A 20,364-nucleotide genomic window follows, 5' to 3' on the forward strand; every position below is an offset into this window, starting at 1 on the left:
TTATCTATCCTACCACCGACGTTAAGTTAATTGATCCATAGTTTTCTGGACTTGTTCGATCTCCCTTTTTAAAAATAGGATTAACATTAGCTGTCCATCAGTCTTCTGGCATTATTTCCTTTTCTAATAAATGTTTATATATATATTATATGTATTTTTTTTGTCTTATAACACTCCTGTTAAGCGCCTTGGTCCAGATGGATCTATATATATGTGGCTTCCGTTCCCTCTTCCCCAACTTTGTTTAATATGTGTGGATGCAATCCATCCGGACCAGGGGTTTTATCCCCAACAACAACTTGTATTTATATAGTGCCTTTAACATCGTAAACAGCCCAAGGCGCTTAACAGGAGTGTTATAAGACAAAAAAAAAATGTGACACCGTGCTGGATAAGAAGCCATTGCAGCAGGTGACTAACTTGGTTGAACTCTTTGATGAGGTCATGCAGCAGAGGTTTTACATAGCGACTTTCAAAGGCCTTCGACAGAGCCCCACAGGAGGCTTGTTAAGAAGGTGCAAACCCACGGAACGAAGGGGAAAGTGGGGGAATGGGGACACAATTGGCTCAGTGACAAAAAGCAGAGGGTGGCGGTGGATCATTATTTTTCAGACTGGGAGGTGATTTGCAAGGTGATTAGGGAGGACTAACATGGAACGATTTTGAAGAGTGCAGATGAGATGTGTTCACAAACCGGTAAGGGGATAAGGGGTTATGGGGAGTGGGCGGGGAAGTGGACCCGAGTCCATGATCAGATCAGCCGTGATCGTATTAAATGGCAGAGCAGGCTCGAGGGGCTGTATGGCCTACTCCTGCTCCTATTTCTTATGTTCTTATATACAAATCCTTAACGGTGGCACAGCAAGCTGATGAGTGAGTTAAAAAAGCACATGGGTTATTCGGGTTTATAAATAGAGGAATAAAATATAAAAGCAAAGAGATCATGCTGGAGCTTTATAAATCAGCGGTTGAGCCTGAGCTGGGGTATTGTGGATAGTTCTAGGCACCAGACTCTCGGACAAGCAGGGTTGTGGGATGAAGCAGAACTGCTTTTTGAAGGAGTAAGTACACGCACAACAGGCCGAATGGCCTGTGTTGTAACTTTCCATGATTCTATAGTATTGGCTTGTTTGTTTTTGTTTTTTAGCGTTCGCTCTTTCTCCTGAACTCTATTATTTTCCGGTTTATTTCCCCTAAATCCAGTCTCATCCTGTCACAACCAGGCACTGAGTGTGTGTACAGTGACTGAAACAGGCACTGAGTGTGTGTACAGAGACTGACACAGGCACTGAATGTGTGTACAGAGACTGACACAGGCACTGAGTGTGTGTACAGAGACTGACACAGGCACTGAGTGTGTGTACAGAGACTGACACAGGCACTGAGTGTGTGTACAGAGACTGACACAGGCACTGAGTGTGTGTACAGAGACTGACACAGGCACTGAGTGTGTGTACAGAGACTGACACAGGCACTGAGTGTGTGTACAGAGACTGGCACAGGCACTGAGTGTGTGTACAGAGACTGGCACAGGCACTGAGTGTGTACAGAGACTGACACAGGCACTGAGTGTGTGTACAGAGACTGACACAGGCACTGAGTGTGTGTACAGAGACTGACACAGGCACAGAGTGTGTGTACAGACTGACACAGGCACTGAGTGTGTGTACAGAGACTGACACAGGCACAGAGTGTGTGTACAGAGACTGACGCAGGCACAGAATGTGTGTACAGACTGACACAGGCACTGAGTGTGTGTACAGAGACTGACACAGGCACTGAGTGTGTGTACAGAGACTGACATAGGCACTGAGTGTGTGTACAGAGACTGACACAGGCATTGAGTATGTGTACAGAGACTGACACAGGCACTGAGTGTGTGTACAGAGACTGGCACAGGCACTGAGTGTGTGTACAGAGACTGACACAGGCACTGAGTGTGTGTACAGAGACTGGCACAGGCACTGAGTGTGTGTACAGAGACTGACACAGGCACTGAGTGTGTGTACAGAGACTGACACAGGCACTGAGTGTGTGTACAGAGACTGGCACAGGCACTGAGTGTGTGTACAGAGACTGACACAGGCACTGAGTGTGTGTACAGAGACTGGCACAGGCACTGAGTGTGTGTACAGAGACTGACACAGGCACTGAGTGTGTGTACAGAGACTGACACAGGCACTGAGTGTGTGTACAGAGACTGGCACAGGCACTGAGTGTGTACAGAGACTGACACAGGCACTGAGTGTGTGTACAGAGACTGACACAGGCACTGAGTGTGTGTACAGAGACTGACACAGGCACAGAGTGTGTGTACAGACTGACACAGGCACTGAGTGTGTGTACAGAGACTGACACAGGCACAGAGTGTGTGTACAGAGACTGACGCAGGCACAGAATGTGTGTACAGACTGACACAGGCACTGAGTGTGTGTACAGAGACTGACACAGGCACTGAGTGTGTGTACAGAGACTGACATAGGCACTGAGTGTGTGTACAGAGACTGACACAGGCATTGAGTGTGTGTACAGAGACTGACACAGGCACTGAGTGTGTGTACAGAGACTAGCACAGGCACTGAGTGTGTGTACAGAGACTGACACAGGCACTGAGTGTGTGTACAGAGACTGACACAGGCACTGAGTGTGTGTACAGAGACTGACACAGGCACTGAGTGTGTGTACAGAGACTGACACAGGCACTGAGTGTGTGTACAGAGACTGACACAGGCACAGAGTGTGGTACAGACTAACGCTGGCTCTTACTTAGAAGTCTGAAGGTAATTCTGAGCAGTGACTGTGTGCAGCTTGGGACGTAGTGCTTTGACTGACCTGTGCAGCGAGCCCCAGGCGGGGTTGGGCTTGCAGGAGTCCCCCTTGGCTTTGCTGAGGTAGCTGTAGAAGATTTGGTGTCGAGAGCAGACCTGGAATGGAAAGGAGAGTGGCGAATCAGTGAGATCAGAGACACAGAGCACGAGGACAGTGAGATAGAAACATAGAAAATAGGTGCAGGAGTAGGCCATTCGGCCCTTCTAGCCTGCACCGCCATTCAATGAGTTCATGGCTGAACATGAAACTTCAGTACCCCATTCCTGCTTTCTCACCATACCCCTTGATTCCCCTAGTAGTAAGGACTTCATCTAACTCCTTTTTGAATATATTTAGTGAATTGGCCTCAACAACTTTCTGTGGTAGAGAATTCCACAGGTTCACCACTCTCTGGGTGAAGAAATTCCTCCTCATCTCGGTCCTAAATGGCTTCCCCCTTATCCTTAGACTGTGTCCCCTGGTTCTGGACTTCCCCAACATTGGGAACATTCTTCCTGCATCTAACCTGTCTAACCCCGTCAGAATTTTAAACGTTTCTATGAGGTCCCCTCTCATTCTTCTGAACTCCAGTGAATACAAGCCCAGTTGATCCAGTCTTTCTTGATAGGTCAGTCCCGCCATCCCAGGAATCAGTCTGGTGAACCTTCGCTGCACTCCCTCAATAGCAAGAATGTCCTTCCTCAAGTTAGGAGACCAAAACTGTACACAATACTCCAGGTGTGGCCTCACCAAGGCCCTGTACAATTATAGCAACACCTCCCTGCCCTTGTACTCAAATCCCCTCGCTATGAAGGCCAACATGCCATTTGCTTTCTTAACCGCCTGCTGTACCTGCATGCCAACCTTCAATGACTGATGTACCATGACACCCAGGTCTCTTTGCACCTCCCCTTTTCCTAATCTGTCACCATTCAGATAATAGTCTGTCTCTCTGTTTTTACCACCAAAGTGGATAACCTCACATTTATCCACATTATACTTCATCTGCCATGCATTTGCCCACTCACCTAACCTATCCAAGTCGCTCTGCAGCCTCATAGAATCCTCCTTGCAGCTCACACTGCCACCCAACTTAGTGTCATCCGCAAATTTGGAGATACTACATTTAATCCCCTCGTCTAAATCATTAATGTACAGTGTAAACAGCTGGGGCCCCAGCACAGAACCTTGCGGTACCCCACTAGTCACTGCCTGCCATTCTGAAAAGTCCCCATTTACTCCTACTCTTTGCTTCCTGTCTGACAACCAGTTCTCAATCCATGTCAGCACACTACCCCCAATCCCATGTGCTTTAACTTTGCACATTAATCTCTTGTGTGGGACCTTGTCGAAAGCCTTCTGAAAGTCCAAATATACCACATCAACTGGTTCTCCCTTGTCCACTCTACTGGAAACATCCTCAAAAAATTCCAGAAGATTTGTCAAGCATGATTTCCCTTTCACAAATCCATGCTGACTTGGACCTATCATATTACCTCTTTCCAAATGCACTGCTATGACATCCTTAATAATTGATTCCATCATTTTACCCACTACCGATGTCAGGCTGACCGGTCTATAATTCCCTGTTTTCTCTCTCCCTCCTTTTTTAAAAAGTGGGTTACATTGGCTACCCTCCACTCCATAGGAACTGATCCAGAGTTAATGGAATGTTGGAAAATGACTGTCAATGCATCCACTATTTCCAAGGCCACCTCCTTAAGTACTCTGGGATGCAGTCCATCAGGTCCTGGGGATTTATCGGCCTTCAATCCCATCAATTTCCCCAACACAATTTCCCGACTAATAAGGATTTCCCTCAGTTCCTCCTCCTTACTAGACCCTCCGACCCCTTTTATATCCGGAAGGTTGTTTGTGTCCTCCTCAGTGAATACCGAACCAAAGTACTTGTTCAATTGGTCTGCCATTTCTCTGTTCCCCGTTATGACTTCCCCTGATTCTGACTGCAGGGGACCTACGTTTGTCTTTACTAACCTTTTTCTCTTTACATATCTATAGAAACTTTTGCAATCCATCTTAATGTTCCCTGCAAGTTTCTTCTCGTACTCCATTTTCCCTGCCCTAATCAAACCCTTTGTCCTCCTCTGCTGAGTTCTAAATTTCTCCCAGTCCCCGGGTTCGCTGCTATTTCTGGCCAATTTGTATGCCACTTCCTTGGCTTTAATGCTATCCCTGATTTCCCTTGATAGCCACGGTTGAGCCACCTTCCCTTTTTTATTTTTACGACAGACAGGAATGTACAATTGTTGTAATTCATCCATGCGGTCTCTAAATGTCTGCCATTGCCCATCCACAGTCAACCCCTTAAGTATCATTCGCCAATCTATCCTAGCCAATTCACGCCTCATACCTTCAAAGTTACCCTTCTTTAAGTTCTGGACCATGGTCTCTGAATTAACTATTTCATTCTCCATCCTAATGCAGAATTCCACCATATTATGGTCACTCTTCCCCAAGGGACCTCGCACAACGAGATTGCTAATTAATCCTCTCTCATTACACAACACCCAGTCTAAGATGGCCTCCCCCCTAGTTGGTTCCTCGACATATTGGTCTAAAAAACCATCCCTTATGCACTCCAGGAAATCCTCCTCTACCGTATTGCTTCCAGTTTGGTTAACCCAATCTATGTGCATATTAAAGTCACCCATGATAACTGCTGCACCTTTATTGCACGCAGCCCTAATTTCATGTTTGATGCCCTCCCCAACATCACTACTACTGTTTGGAGGTCTGTACACAACTCCCACTAACGTTTTTTGTCCTTTGGTATTCTGCAGCTCTACCCATATAGATCAGAGACCTAGAGCGCGGGGGAGAGTGAGATCAGAGACCCAGAGCACGAGGACAGTGAGATCAGAGACCCAGAGCGCGGGGACAGTGAGATCAGAGATCTAGAGCCCGGGGACAGTGAAATCAGAGACCCATAGCACGGGGTAGAGTGAGATCAGAGACCCATAGCACGGGGGAGAGTGAGATCAGAGACCCAGAGCACAGGGACAGTGAGATCAGAGACCCAGAGCACGAGGACAGTGAGATCAGAGACCCAGAGCACGGGGACAGTGAGATCAGAGACCCAGAGCGTGGGGACAGTGAAATTAGAGACCCAGAGCACGGGGGAGAGTGAGATCAGAGACCCAGAGCGCGGGGACAGTGAAATTAGAGACCCATAGCACGGGGGACAGTGAGATCAGAGACCCATAGCATGGGGGACAGTGAGATCAGAGACCCAGAGCGCGGGGACAGTGAGATCGGAGACCCAGAGCATGGGGACAGTGAGATCAGAGACCCAGAGCACGGGGACAGTGAGATCAGAGACCCAGAGCACGGGGACAGTGAGATCAGAGACCCAGAGCATGGGGACAGTGAGATCAGAGCGTGGGGACAGTGAGATCAGAGACCAAGAACACGAGGACAGTGAGATCAGAGACCCAGAGCATGGGGACAGTGAGATCAGAGACCCAGAGCACGGGGACAGTGAGGTCAGAGTCCCAGAGCACGGGGACAGTGAGGTCAGAGACCCAGAGCACGGGGACAGTGAGGTCAGAGACCCAGAGCACGGGGACAATGAGATCAGAGACCCAGAGCACGGGGACAGTGAGGTCACAGACCCAGAGCACGGGGACAGTGAGGTCATAGACCCAGAGCACGGGGACAGTGAGGTCAGAGACCCAGAGCACGGGGACAGTGAGGTCATAGACCCAGAGCACGGGGACAGTGAGGTCAGAGACCCAGAGCACGGGGACATAGAAACATAGAAACATAGAAAATAGGTGCAGGAGCAGGCCATTCAGCCCTTCTAGCCTGCACCGCCATTCAATGAGTTCATGGCTGAACATGAAACTTCAGTACCCACTTCCTGCTTTCACGCCATACCCCTTGATCCCCCGAGTAGTAAGGACTTCATCTAACTCCCTTTTGAATATATTTAGTGAATTGGCCTCAACTACTTCCTGTGGTAGAGAATTCCACAGGTTCACCACTCTCTGGGTGAAGAAGTTTCTCCTCATCTCGGTCCTAAATGGCTTACCCCTTATCCTTAGACTGTGACCCCTGGTTCTGGACTTCCCCAACATTGGGAACATTCTTCCTGCATCCAACCTGTCCAAACCCGTCAGAATTTTAAACGTTTCTATGAGGTCCCCTCTCACTCTTCTGAACTCCAGTGAATACAAGCCCAGTTGATCCAGTCTTTCTTGATAGGTCAGTCCCACCATCCCGGGAATCAGTCTGGTGAATCTTCGCTGCACTCCCTCAATAGCAAGAATGTCCTTCCTCAAGTTAGGAGACCAAAACTGTACGCAATACTCCAGGTGTGGGCTCACCAAGGCCCTGTACAACTGTAGCAACACCTCCCTGCCCCTGTACTCAAATCCCCTCGCTATGAAGGCCAACATGCCATTTGCTTTCTTAACCGCCTGCTGTACCTGCATGCCAACCTTCAATGACTGATGTACCATGACACCCAGGTCTCGTTGCACCTTCCCTTTTCCTAATCTGTCACCATTCAGATAATAGTCTGGTCAGTGAGGTCAGAGACCCAGAGCACGGGGACAGTGAGGTCAGAGACCCAGAGCACAGGGACAGTGAGGTCAGAGACCCAGAGCACGGGGACAGTGAGGTCAGAGACCCAGAGCACGGGGACAGTGAGGTCACAAACCCAGAGCACGGGGACAGTGAGGTCACAGACCCAGAGCATGGGGACAGTGAGGTCACAGACCCAGAGCATGGGGACAGTGAGGTCATAGACCCAGAGCACGGGGACAGTGAGGTCAGAGACCCAGAGCACGGGGACAGTGAGGTCAGAGACCCAGAGCATGGGGACAGTGAGGTCAGAGACCGAGAGCACGGGGACAGTGAGGTCACAGACCCAGAGTCAATTCATACCTCCATCCATTTCTGGGCTCAGTACGGCCGCAGGCGGTGGACTGTCCGACCTTCCTCCTTCATTGCTCAGCGCGGGGAGGGAAGGAAGCTCGCCCGAGCCCCCAACAGCCCAGGAGCAGGTACTGAGAGAGGGCAGACCCTTGTGATACACCGATCCACGCGCTGTGACGGAACGATGAGGAAACGCCTACCTTGCTGTCCTTGCGCTGCCTGTGGCAGGAGGAACTGTGCAGGTCCTTGAAGGTTGGCAGCGAGGTGATGCCCAGGTACAAGGACCAACTGCTGGAGCTGGAGCAACTGCTGAAGGTCCTAAAGGTAAAGACAGGCCAGTTAGTCAGCTCCGAGTAGGACAGCCAAGGACCGCAGGGCATTGCCAGGCCAGCCATTGCCTGAAGTCTCAGAGAACGGCGGATGTTTCAGAGCGTAAGGACGTGAGAATGGATGAGTCTGTCAGCGTGTGTGTAAGAGCAAGAAGTTGGACAGATAAATATCTTCCACGGGGTATTTGAGTGTAATGCAGTGAGCATGTGTGCTAACGTACATTTGAATGAATGCTGATGAGCCCGAGTACGTGAGAGCTGGAGTGTCTGCCAACGGGTGCGGCGACATTGTTTTGAAGTGTATCAGACTGAGCCAATGATGTGCAACGGTGTGGAACAATGACACAAATGTGTTGGTGAGAGCATGACGTGCGAGCGAGCGAGTGTGTTCGGAAATGACCGACAAGTATGGGAGCCAGCAATTGAGTTTGCAAATGTGAGTGGGTGTGAGAGCGTGGGTGTATACCCGGCTGTGCAGATAGACGAGTGTGAATGTCTGAGTGTACATGAAAATGAGTGTCTGCAAATAGCGTCAGTGTAAGCGAGTACGGACGTCGGTGTTTGGGCGGGTGTGTGTGTGCGCGAGTGTGCGCGTGTCGCTGAGTGTGGCTGAGTGTGTGTGTGTGCGTGTGGCTGAGTGTGTTGAGTGTGTGCGTGTGGCTGAGTGTGTTGAGTGTGTGCGTGTGGCTGAGTGTGTTGAGTGTGTGCGTGTGGCTGAGTGTGTTGAGTGTGTGCGTGTGGCTGAGTGTGTGTGTGTGTGCGTGTGGCTGAGTGTGGCTGAGTGTGTGCGTGTGGCTGAGTGTGTGCGTGTGGCTGAGTGTGTGTGTGTGCGTGTGGCTGAGTGTGGCTGAGTGTGTGCGTGTGGCTGAGTGTGTGCGTGTGGCTGAGTGTGTGCGTGTGGCTGAGTGTGGCTGAGTGTGTGCGTGTGGCTGAGTGTGTGCGTGTGGCTGAGTGTGTTGAGTGTGACTGAGTGTGTGTGTGTGACTGAGTGTGGCTGAGTGTGTGCGTGTGACTGAGTGTGGCTGAGTGTGCGCGTGTGACTGAGTGTGGCTGAGTGTGTGTGTGTGACTGAGTGTGTTGAGTGTGACTGAGTGTGGCTGAGTGTGTGCGTGTGACTGAGTGTGTTGAGTGTGACTGAGTGTGTGCTTGTGACTGAGTGTGGCTGAGTGTGTGCGTGTGACTGAGTGTGGCTGAGTGTGTGCGTGTGACTGAGTGTGGCTGAGTGTGTGCGTGTGACTGAGTGTGTGCGTGTGACTGAGTGTGTGCGTGTGACTGAGTGTGGCTGACTGTGTGCGTGTGACTGAGTGTGTTGAGTGTGACTGAGTGTGTGCGTGTGACTGAGTGTGTGCGTGTGACTGAGTGTGGCTGAGTGTGACTGAGTGTGTCTGAGTGTGTGCTTGTGACTGAGTGTGTGCGTGTGACTGAGTGTGACTGAGTGTGCTGAGTGTGACTGAGTGTGACTGAGTGTGCTGAGTGTGACTGAGTGTGGCTGAGTGTGTGCGTGTGACTGAGTGTGTTGAGTGTGACTGAGTGTGTGCGTGTGACTGAGTGTGTGCGTGTGACTGAGTGTGGCTGAGTGTGACTGAGTGTGTCTGAGTGTGGCTGAGTGTGCTGAGTGTGTCTGAGTGTGCTGAGTGTGTCTGAGTGTGGCTGAGTGTGACTGAGTGTGCTGAGTGTGGCTGAGTGTGACTGAGTGTGGCTGAGTGTGTCTGAGTGTGCTGAGTGTGTCTGAGTGTGACTGAGTGTGGCTGAGTGTGACTGAGTGTGTCTGAGTGTGGCTGAGTGTGCTGAGTGTGTCTGAGTGTGCTGAGTGTGTCTGAGTGTGGCTGAGTGTGACTGAGTGTGTGCGTGTGACTGAGTGTGGCTGAGTGTGCTGAGTGTGCTGAGTGTGGCTGAGTGTGCTGAGTGTGTCTGAGTGTGCTGAGTGTGTCTGAGTGTGTCTGAGTGTGCTGAGTGTGTCTGAGTGTGTCTGAGTGTGCTGAGTGTGACTGAGTGTGACTGAGTGTGCTGAGTGTGGCTGAGTGTGTCTGAGTGTGCTGAGTGTGACTGAGTGTGGCTGAGTGTGGCTGAGTGTGGCTGAGTGTGTCTGAGTGTGCTGAGTGTGGCTGAGTGTGGCTGAGTGTGTCTGAGTGTGCTGAGTGTGACTGAGTGTGGCTGAGTATGGCTGAATGTGTCTGAGTGTGTCTGAGTGTGTCTGAGTGTGCTGAGTGTGACTGAGTGTGCTGAGTGTGACCGAGTGTGTCTGAGTGTAACTGAGTGTGCTGAGTGTGGCTGAGTGTGACTGAGTGTGTCTGAGTGTAACTGAGTGTGCTGAGTGTGACTGAGTGTGACTGAGTGTGACTGAGTGTGTCTGAGTGTGACTGAGTGTGCTGAGTGTGCTGAGTGTGCTGAGTGTGGCTGAGTGTGTGCGTGTGACTGAGTGTGACCGAGTGTGTGCGTGTGACTGAGTGTGGCTGAGTGTGTGCGTGTGACTGAGTGTGTGCATGTGACTGAGTGTGGCTGAGTGTGGCTGAGTGTGGCTGAGTGTGTCTGAGTGTGCTGAGTGTGACTGAGTGTGTGCATGTGACTGAGTGTGACTGAGTGTGTTTGAGTGTGGCTGAGTGTGTCTGAGTGTGGCTGAGTGTGTTGAGTGTGACTGAGTGTGCTGAGTGTGCTGAGTGTGACCGAGTGTGTGCGTGTGACTGAGTGTGTGCATGTGACTGAGTGTGACTGAGTGTGTTTGAGTGTGTCTGAGTGTGTCTGAGTGTGTCTGAGTGTGGCTGAGTGTGTTGAGTGTGTCTGAGTGTGCTGAGTGTGCTGAGTGTGTCTGAGTGTGCTGAGTGTGTCTGAGTGTGCTGAGTGTGTCTGAGTGTGCGCATGTGACTGAGTGTGACTGAGTGTGTCTGAGTGTGTCTGAGTGTGCTGAGTGTGCTGAGTGTGACTGAGTGTGCTGAGTGTGACTGAGTGTGGCTGAGTGTGTCTGAGTGTGGCTGAGTGTGACTGAGTGTGTCTGAGTGTGCTGAGTGTGACTGAGTGTGTCTGAGTGTGGCTGAGTGTGACTGAGTGTGGCTGAGTGTGACTGAGTGTGTCGAGTGTGCTGAGTGTGCTGAGTGTGACCGAGTGTGTGCGTGTGACTGAGTGTGTGCGTGTGACTGAGTGTGTGCATGTGACTGAGTGTGTGCGTGTGACTGAGTGTGGCTGAGTGTGACTGAGTGTGTCTGAGTGTGTGCTTGTGACTGAGTGTGTGCGTGTGACTGAGTGTGACTGAGTGTGCTGAGTGTGTTGAGTGTGACTGAGTGTGCTGAGTGTGGCTGAGTGTGTTGAGTGTGTTGAGTGTGGCTGAGTGTGCTGAGTGTGACTGAGTGTGGCTGAGTGTGTGCGTGTGACTGAGTGTGTTGAGTGTGACTGAGTGTGTGCGTGTGACTGAGTGTGTGCGTGTGACTGAGTGTGGCTGAGTGTGCTGAGTGTGCTGAGTGTGGCTGAGTGTGACTGAGTGTGTCTGAGTGTGTCTGAGTGTGCTGAGTGTGACTGAGTGTGCTGAGTGTGGCTGAGTGTGTCTGAGTGTGCTGAGTGTGACTGAGTGTGTCTGAGTGTGTCTGAGTGTGCTGAGTGTGACTGAGTGTGCTGAGTGTGGCTGAGTGTGACTGAGTGTGACTGAGTGTGCTGAGTGTGTCTGAGTGTGCTGAGTGTGACTGAGTGTGCTGAGTGTGTCTGAGTGTGTCTGAGTGTGGCTGAGTGTGACTGAGTGTGTCTGAGTGTGCTGAGTGTGACTGAGTGTGACTGAGTGTGACTGAGTGTGTCTGAGTGTGACCGAGTGTGCTGAGTGTGACTGAGTGTGTCTGAGTGTGCTGAGTGTGACCGAGTGTGACTGAGTGTGACTGAGTGTGCTGAGTGTGTCTGAGTGTGCTGAGTGTGACTGAGTGTGCTGAGTGTGGCTGAGTGTGACTGAGTGTGACTGAGTGTGCTGAGTGTGTCTGAGTGTGCTGAGTGTGACTGAGTGTGCTGAGTGTGTCTGAGTGTGTCTGAGTGTGGCTGAGTGTGACTGAGTGTGTCTGAGTGTGCTGAGTGTGACTGAGTGTGACTGAGTGTGACTGAGTGTGTCTGAGTGTGACCGAGTGTGCTGAGTGTGACTGAGTGTGTCTGAGTGTGCTGAGTGTGACCGAGTGTGACTGAGTGTGACTGAGTGTGCTGAGTGTGACTGAGTGTGCTGAGTGTGACCGAGTGTGCTGAGTGTGACTGAGTGTGGCTGAGTGTGTCTGAGTGTGGCTGAGTGTGCTGAGTGTGACCGAGTGTGCCGAGTGTGACCGAGTGTGACTGAGTGTGCTGAGTGTGACTGAGTGTGCTGAGTGTGCTGAGTGTGACTGAGTGTGCTGAGTGTGACCGAGTGTGACTGAGTGTGCTGAGTGTGTCTGAGTGTGCTGAGTGTGTCTGAGTGTGCTGAGTGTGACTGAGTGTGCTGAGTGTGTCTGAGTGTGTCTGAGTGTGTCTGAGTGTAACTGAGTGTGGCTGAGTGTGACCGAGTGTGACTGAGTGTAACTGAGTGTGCTGAGTGTGACCGAGTGTGACTGAGTGTGCTGAGTGTGTCTGAGTGTGGCTGAGTGTGCTGAGTGTGACCGAGTGTGCTGAGTGTGACCGAGTGTGCTGAGTGTGACCGAATGTGACTGAGTGTGCTGAGTGTGACTGAGTGTGCTGAGTGTGCTGAGTGTGGCTGAGTGTGTCTGAGTGTAACTGAGTGTGCTGAGTGTGACCGAGTGTGACTGAGTGTGCTGAGTGTGACTGAGTGTGCTGAGTGTGCTGAGTGTGTCTGAGTGTAACTGAGTGTGCTGAGTGTGACCGAGTGTGTCTGAGTGTGCTGAGTGTGACTGAGTGTGCTGAGTGTGCTGAGTGTGTCTGAGTGTGCTGAGTGTGACTGAGTGTGCTGAGTGTGACTGAGTGTGCTGAGTGTGGCTGAGTGTGGCTGAGTGTGCTGAGTGTGTCTGAGTGTGCTGAGTGTGGCTGAGTGTGTCTGAGTGTGCTGAGTGTGACCGAGTGTGACTGAGTGTGGCTGAGTGTGGCTGAGTGTGTCTGAGTGTGTCTGAGTGTGCTGAGTGTGACCGAGTGTGCTGAGTGTGACTGAGTGTGGCTGAGTGTGGCTGAGTGTGTCTGAGTGTGCTGAGTGTGCTGAGTGTGTCTGAGTGTGCTGAGTGTGACTGAGTGTGACTGAGTGTGTCTGAGTGTGCTGAGTGTGACCGAGTGTGTGCGTGTGACTGAGTGTGTGCGTGTGACTGAGTGTGTGCATGTGACTGAGTGTGACTGAGTGTGTTTGAGTGTGGCTGAGTGTGTCTGAGTGTGGCTGAGTGTGTTGAGTGTGTCTGAGTGTGACTGAGTGTGCTGAGTGTGCTGAGTGTGACCGAGTGTGTGCGTGTGACTGAGTGTGTGCGTGTGACTGAGTGTGTGCATGTGACTGAGTGTGACTGAGTGTGTTTGAGTGTGGCTGAGTGTGTCTGAGTGTGGCTGAGTGTGTTGAGTGTGACTGAGTGTGCTGAGTGTGCTGAGTGTGACCGAGTGTGTGCGTGTGACTGAGTGTGTGCGTGTGACTGAGTGTGTGCATGTGACTGAGTGTGACTGAGTGTGTTTGAGTGTGTTGAGTGTGTCTGAGTGTGCTGAGTGTGCTGAGTGTGTCTGAGTGTGCTGAGTGTGTCTGAGTGTGCTGTGTGTGTCTGAGTGTGACTGAGTGTGTCTGAGTGTGCTGAGTGTGACTGAGTGTGTCTGAGTGTGCTGAGTGTGCTGAGTGTGACTGAGTGTGCTGAGTGTGACTGAGTGTGGCTGAGTGTGGCTGAGTGTGCTGAGTGTGACCGAGTGTGTGCGTGTGACTGAGTGTGTGCGTGTGACTGAGTGTGTGCATGTGACTGAGTGTGTGCGTGTGACTGAGTGTGGCTGAGTGTGACTGAGTGTGTCTGAGTGTGTGCTTGTGACTGAGTGTGTGCGTGTGACTGAGTGTGACTGAGTGTGCTGAGTGTGACTGAGTGTGACTGAGTGTGGCTGAGTGTGTGCGTGTGACTGAGTGTGTTGAGTGTGACTGAGTGTGTGCGTGTGACTGAGTGTGTGCGTGTGACTGAGTGTGGCTGAGTGTGCTGAGTGTGACTGAGTGTGGCTGAGTGTGTCTGAGTGTGGCTGAGTGTGCTGAGTGTGCTGAGTGTGACTGAGTGTGACTGAGTGTGGCTGAGTGTGCTGAGTGTGACCGAGTGTGCTGAGTGTGACTGAGTGTGCTGAGTGTGACCGAGTGTGCTGAGTGTGACTGAGTGTGTCTGAGTGTAACTGAGTGTGCTGAGTGTGACCGAGTGTGACTGAGTGTGCTGAGTGTGACTGAGTGTGACTGAGTGTGTCTGAGTGTAACTGAGTGTGCTGAGTGTGCTGAGTGTGACCGAGTGTGACTGAGTGTGCTGAGTGTGCTGAGTGTGTCTGAGTGTGTCTGAGTGTGCTGAGTGTGCTGAGTGTGGCTGAGTGTGGCTGAGTGTGGCTGAGTGTGCTGAGTGTGCTGAGTGTGACTGAGTGTGACTGAGTGTGGCTGAGTGTGCTGAGTGTGACCGAGTGTGCTGAGTGTGACTGAGTGTGCTGAGTGTGACCGAGTGTGACCGAGTGTGCTGAGTGTGACTGAGTGTGTCTGAGTGTAACTGAGTGTGCTGAGTGTGACCGAGTGTGACTGAGTGTGCTGAGTGTGACTGAGTGTGTCTGAGTGTAACTGAGTGTGCTGAGTGTGACCGAGTGTGACTGAGTGTGCTGAGTGTGCTGAGTGTGGCTGAGTGTGTCTGAGTGTGTCTGAGTGTGCTGAGTGTGCTGAGTGTGGCTGAGTGTGGCTGAGTGTGGCTGAGTGTGACTGAGTGTGTCTGAGTGTAACTGAGTGTGCTGAGTGTGACCGAGTGTGCTGAGTGTGCTGAGTGTGGCTGAGTGTGTCTGAGTGTGTCTGAGTGTGCTGAGTGTGCTGAGTGTGGCTGAGTGTGGCTGAGTGTGGCTGAGTGTGACTGAGTGTGTCTGAGTGTAACTGAGTGTGCTGAGTGTGACCGAGTGTGACTGAGTGTGCTGAGTGTGCTGAGTGTGGCTGAGTGTGTCTGAGTGTGACTGAGTGTGGCTGAGTGTGGCTGAGTGTGCTGAGTGTGGCTGAGTGTGTCTGAGTGTGCTGAGTGTGCTGAGTGTGGCTGAGTGTGGCTGAGTGTGTCTGAGTGTGTCTGAGTGTGCTGAGTGTGACCGAGTGTGCTGAGTGTGACTGAGTGTGGCTGAGTGTGCTGAGTGTGACTGAGTGTGACTGAGTGTGACCGAGTGTGTGCATGTGACTGAGTGTGTGCGTGTGACTGAGTGTGTGCATGTGACTGAGTGTGACTGAGTGTGTTTGAGTGTGGCTGAGTGTGTCTGAGTGTGGCTGAGTGTGTTGAGTGTGTCTGAGTGTGTCTGAGTGTGACTGAGTGTGACTGAGTGTGTTGAGTGTGACTGAGTGTGCCGAGTGTGCTGAGTGTGACCGAGTGTGTGCGTGTGACTGAGTGTGTGCGTGTGACTGAGTGTGTGCATGTGACTGAGTGTGACTGAGTGTGTTTGAGTGTGGCTGAGTGTGTCTGAGTGTGGCTGAGTGTGTTGAGTGTGACTGAGTGTGCTGAGTGTGCTGAGTGTGACCGAGTGTGTGCGTGTGACTGAGTGTGTGCGTGTGACTGAGTGTGTGCATGTGACTGAGTGTGACTGAGTGTGTTTGAGTGTGTCTGAGTGTGTCTGAGTGTGGCTGAGTGTGTTGAGTGTGCTGAGTGTGTCTGAGTGTGCTGAGTGTGTCTGAGTGTGCTGAGTGTGTCTGAGTGTGCGCGTGTGACTGAGTGTGACTGAGTGTGTCTGAGTGTGCTGAGTGTGCTGAGTGTGACTGAGTGTGTCTGAGTGTGCTGAGTGTGCTGAGTGTGACTGAGTGTGCTGAGTGTGACTGAGTGTGGCTGAGTGTGGCTGAGTGTGCTGAGTGTGTCTGAGTGTGCTGAGTGTGCTGAGTGTGACTGAGTGTGTCTGAGTGTGCTGAGTGTGTCTGAGTGTGACTGAGTGTGGCTGAGTGTGGCTGAGTGTGTCTGAGTGTGCTGAGTGTGACTGAGTGTGTGCTTGTGACTGAGTGTGTGCGTGTGACTGAGTGTGACTGAGTGTGCTGAGTGTGACTGAGTGTGACTGAGTGTGCTGAGTGTGACTGAGTGTGCTGAGTGTGACTGAGTGTGTCTGAGTGTGCTGAGTGTGACTGAGTGTGTCTGAGTGTGTCTGAGTGTGCTGAGTGTGTCTGAGTGTGCTGAGTGTGTCTGAGTGTGTGCTTGTGACTGAGTGTGTGCGTGTGACTGAGTGTGACTGAGTGTGCTGAGTGTGACTGAGTGTGACTGAGTGTGCTGAGTGTGACTGAGTGTGACTGAGTGTGCTGAGTGTGACTGAGTGTGGCTGAGTGTGGTGAGTGTGTCTGAGTGTGACTGAGTGTGCTGAGTGTGACTGAGTGTGCTGAGTGTGACTGAGTGTGTCTGAATGTGCTGAGTGTGACTGAGTGTGTCTGAGTGTGCTGAGTGTGTCTGAGTGTGCTGAGTGTGACTGAGTGTGGCTGAGTGTGTCTGAGTGTGCTGAGTGTGTCTGAGTGTGCTGAGTGTGACTGAGTGTGGCTGAGTGTGGCTGAGTGTGTCTGAGTGTGGCTGAGTGTGACTGAGTGTGGCTGAGTGTGTCTGAGTGTGGCTGAGTGTGCTGAGTGTGCTGAGTGTGACTGAGTGTGCTGAGTGTGACTGAGTGTGCTGAGTGTGACTGAGTGTGACCGAGTGTGACTGAGTGTGGCTGAGTGTGCTGAGTGTGACCGAGTGTGCTGAGTGTGACCGAGTGTGCTGAGTGTGACTGAGTGTGTCTGAGTGTGACTGAGTGTGTCTGAGTGTAACTGAGTGTGCTGAGTGTGCTGAGTGTGCTGAGTGTGACCGAGTGTGCTGAGTGTGACTGAGTGTGCTGAGTGTGACCGAGTGTGCTGAGTGTGACTGAGTGTGGCTGAGTGTGTCTGAGTGTGTCTGAGTGTGTCTGAGTGTGCTGAGTGTGCTGAGTGTGACCGAGTGTGCTGAGTGTGTCTGAGTGTGCTGAGTGTGCTGAGTGTGTCTGAGTGTGACTGAGTGTGTCTGAGTGTGCTGAGTGTGACCGAGTGTGTGCGTGTGACTGAGTGTGTGCGTGTGACTGAGTGTGTGCATGTGACTGAGTGTGACTGAGTGTGTTTGAGTGTGGCTGAGTGTGTCTGAGTGTGTCTGAGTGTGACTGAGTGTGACTGAGTGTGACTGAGTGTGTCTGAGTGTGCTGAGTGTGACCGAGTGTGTGCGTGTGACTGAGTGTGTGCGTGTGACTGAGTGTGTGCATGTGACTGAGTGTGTGCATGTGACTGAGTGTGACTGAGTGTGTTTGAGTGTGGCTGAGTGTGGCTGAGTGTGTTGAGTGTGTCTGAGTGTGCTGAGTGTGCTGAGTGTGACCGAGTGTGTGCGTGTGACTGAGTGTGTGCGTGTGACTGAGTGTGTGCATGTGACTGAGTGTGACTGAGTGTGTTTGAGTGTGGCTGAGTGTGTCTGAGTGTGGCTGAGTGTGTTGAGTGTGTCTGAGTGTGGCTGAGTGTGTCTGAGTGTGGCTGAGTGTGTCTGAGTGTGGCTGAGTGTGTTGAGTGTGTCTGAGTGTGACTGAGTGTGACTGAGTGTGTTTGAGTGTGGCTGAGTGTGTCTGAGTGTGGCTGAGTGTGTTGAGTGTGACTGAGTGTGCTGAGTGTGCTGAGTGTGACCGAGTGTGTGCGTGTGACTGAGTGTGTGCGTGTGACTGAGTGTGTGCATGTGACTGAGTGTGTCTGAGTGTGCTGAGTGTGACTGAGTGTGGCTGAGTGTGGCTGAGTGTGCTGAGTGTGTCTGAGTGTGCTGAGTGTGGCTGAGTATGTCTGAGTGTGTCTGAGTGTGCTGAATGTGTCTGAGTGTGCTGAGTGTGTCTGAGTGTGTCTGAGTGTGCTGAGTGTGTCTGAGTGTGCGCGTGTGACTGAGTGTGACTGAGTGTGCTGAGTGTGACTGAGTGTGTCTGAGTGTGGCTGAGTGTGCTGAGTGTGCTGAGTGTGGCTGAGTGTGCTGAGTGTGACTGAGTGTGCTGAGTGTGACTGAGTGTGGCTGAGTGTGCTGAGTGTGCTGAGTGTGGCTGAGTGTGTCTGAGTGTGGCTGAGTGTGTCTGAGTGTGCTGAGTGTGGCTGAGTGTGCTGAGTGTGCTGAGTGTGGCTGAGTGTGCTGAGTGTGACTGAGTGTGGCTGAGTGTGGCTGAGTGTGGCTGAGTGTGCTGAGTGTGCTGAGTGTGGCTGAGTGTGGCTGAGTGTGTCTGAGTGTGGCTGAGTGTGCTGAGTGTGGCTGAGTGTGGCTGAGTGTGCTGAGTGTGCTGAGTGTGACTGAGTGTGGCTGAGTGTGCTGAGTGTGACTGAGTGTGGCTGAGTGTGACTGAGTGTGCTGAGTGTGACTGAGTGTGGCTGAGTGTGCTGAGTGTGCTGAGTGTGACTGAGTGTGTCTGAGTGTGCTGAGTGTGTGCGTGTGACTGAGTGTGTCTGAGTGTGCTGAGTGTGCTGAGTGTGACTGAGTGTGTCTGAGTGTGCTGAGTGTGTGCGTGTGACTGAGTGTGGCTGAGTGTGCTGAGTGTGACTGAGTGTGGCTGAGTGTGGCTGAGTGTGACTGAGTGTGCTGAGTGTGCTGAGTGTGACTGAGTGTGTCTGAGTGTGACTGAGTGTGTCTGAGTGTGGCTGAGTGTGGCTGAGTGTGTCTGAGTGTGCTGAGTGTGCTGAGTGTGACCGAGTGTGTGCGTGTGACTGAGTGTGTGCGTGTGACTGAGTGTGTGCATGTGACTGAGTGTGACTGAGTGTGTTTGAGTGTGGCTGAGTGTGACTGAGTGTGTCTGAGTGTGCTGAGTGTGTCTGAGTGTGCTGAGTGTGGCTGAGTGTGTTGAGTGTGTCTGAGTGTGCTGAGTGTATCTGAGTGTGTCTGAGTGTGCTGAGTGTGCTGAGTGTGTCTGAGTGTGCTGAGTGTGCCTGAGTGTGCTGAGTGTATCTGAGTGTGTCTGAGTGTGCTGAGTGTGCTGAGTGTGTCTGAGTGTGCTGAGTGTGTCTGAGTGTGGCTGAGTGTGTTGAGTGTGTCTGAGTGTGCTGAGTGTGTCTGAGTGTGCTGAGTGTGTCTGAGTGTGCTGAGTGTGTCTGAGTGTGACTGAGTGTGCTGAGTGTGTCTGAGTGTGCTGAGTGTGCTGAGTGTGTCTGAGTGTGTCTGAGTGTGCTGAGTGTGCTGAGTGTGTCTGAGTGTGACTGAGTGTGCTAAGTGTGACTGAGTGTGGCTGAGTGTGGCTGAGTGTGCTGAGTGTGTCTGAGTGTGACTGAGTGTGACTGAGTGTGTCTGAGTGTGACTGAGTGTGGCTGAGTGTGTCTGAGTGTGACTGAGTGTGACTGAGTGTGCTGAGTGTGACTGAGTGTGCTGAGTGTGCTGAGTGTGTCTGAGTGTGGCTGAGTGTGACTGAGTGTGCTGAGTGTGTCTGAGTGTGGCTGAGTGTGTCTGAGTGTGACTGAGTGTGCTGAGTGTGTCTGAGTGTGACTGAGTGTGCTGAGTGTGACTGAGTGTGACTGAGTGTGCTGAGTGTGCTGAGTGTGACGGAGTGTGACTGAGTGTGGCTGAGTGTGTCTGAGTGTGGCTGAGTGTGACTGAGTGTGACTGAGTGTGGCTGAGTGTGTCTGAGTGTGGCTGAGTGTGACTGAGTGTGCTAAGTGTGCTGAGTGTGTCTGAGTGTGACTGAGTGTGCTGAGTGTGACTGAGTGTGGCTGAGTGTGCTGAGTGTGTCTGAGTGTGGCTGAGTGTGACTGAGTGTGCTGAGTGTGACTGAGTGTGCTGAGTGTGTCTGAGTGTGGCTGAGTGTGGCTGAGTGTGTCTGAGTGTGCTGAGTGTGGCTGAGTGTGACTGAGTGTGCTGAGTGTGCTGAGTGTGGCTGAGTGTGACCGAGTGTGTGCGTGTGACTGAGTGTGTGCGTGTGACTGAGTGTGTGCATGTGACTGAGTGTGGCTGAGTGTGTCTGAGTGTGGCTGAGTGTGTTGAGTGTGTCTGAGTGTGCTGAGTGTGCTGAGTGTGTCTGAGTGTGCTGAGTGTGTCTGAGTGTGCTGAGTGTGTCTGAGTGTGCGCGTGTGACTGAGTGTGACTGAGTGTGTCTGAGTGTGCTGAGTGTGACTGAGTGTGTCTGAGTGTGCTGAGTGTGCTGAGTGTGACTGAGTGTGTCTGAGTGTGCTGAGTGTGCTGAGTGTGACTGAGTGTGTCTGAGTGTGACTGAGTGTGGCTGAGTGTGGCTGAGTGTGTCTGAGTGTGCT

The 20,364-nt window shown here is 51.9% G+C and overlaps 1 protein-coding gene across 1 annotated transcript in view; it reads right to left on the minus strand.

Moving 5' to 3' along the window:
* LOC139250291 (POU domain, class 2, transcription factor 2-like) overlaps nucleotides 1–20,364 on the minus strand; it is a 108,433-nt gene that overhangs the window by 38,358 nt on the left and 49,711 nt on the right. Inside the window, exons 4-5 of the mRNA XM_070872780.1 lie at nucleotides 7,908–8,025; nucleotides 2,833–2,924 (exon numbers count right to left, since the gene is read on the minus strand). Of these exons, the coding sequence (XP_070728881.1) occupies nucleotides 2,833–2,924; nucleotides 7,908–8,025 (210 nt within the window). The remainder of the gene's footprint in view (nucleotides 1–2,832; nucleotides 2,925–7,907; nucleotides 8,026–20,364) is intronic.

The sequence above is a fragment of the Pristiophorus japonicus genome, unplaced genomic scaffold, assembly GCF_044704955.1.
Source record: "Pristiophorus japonicus isolate sPriJap1 unplaced genomic scaffold, sPriJap1.hap1 HAP1_SCAFFOLD_366, whole genome shotgun sequence".
Lineage (NCBI taxonomy): Eukaryota > Metazoa > Chordata > Chondrichthyes > Pristiophoridae > Pristiophorus > Pristiophorus japonicus.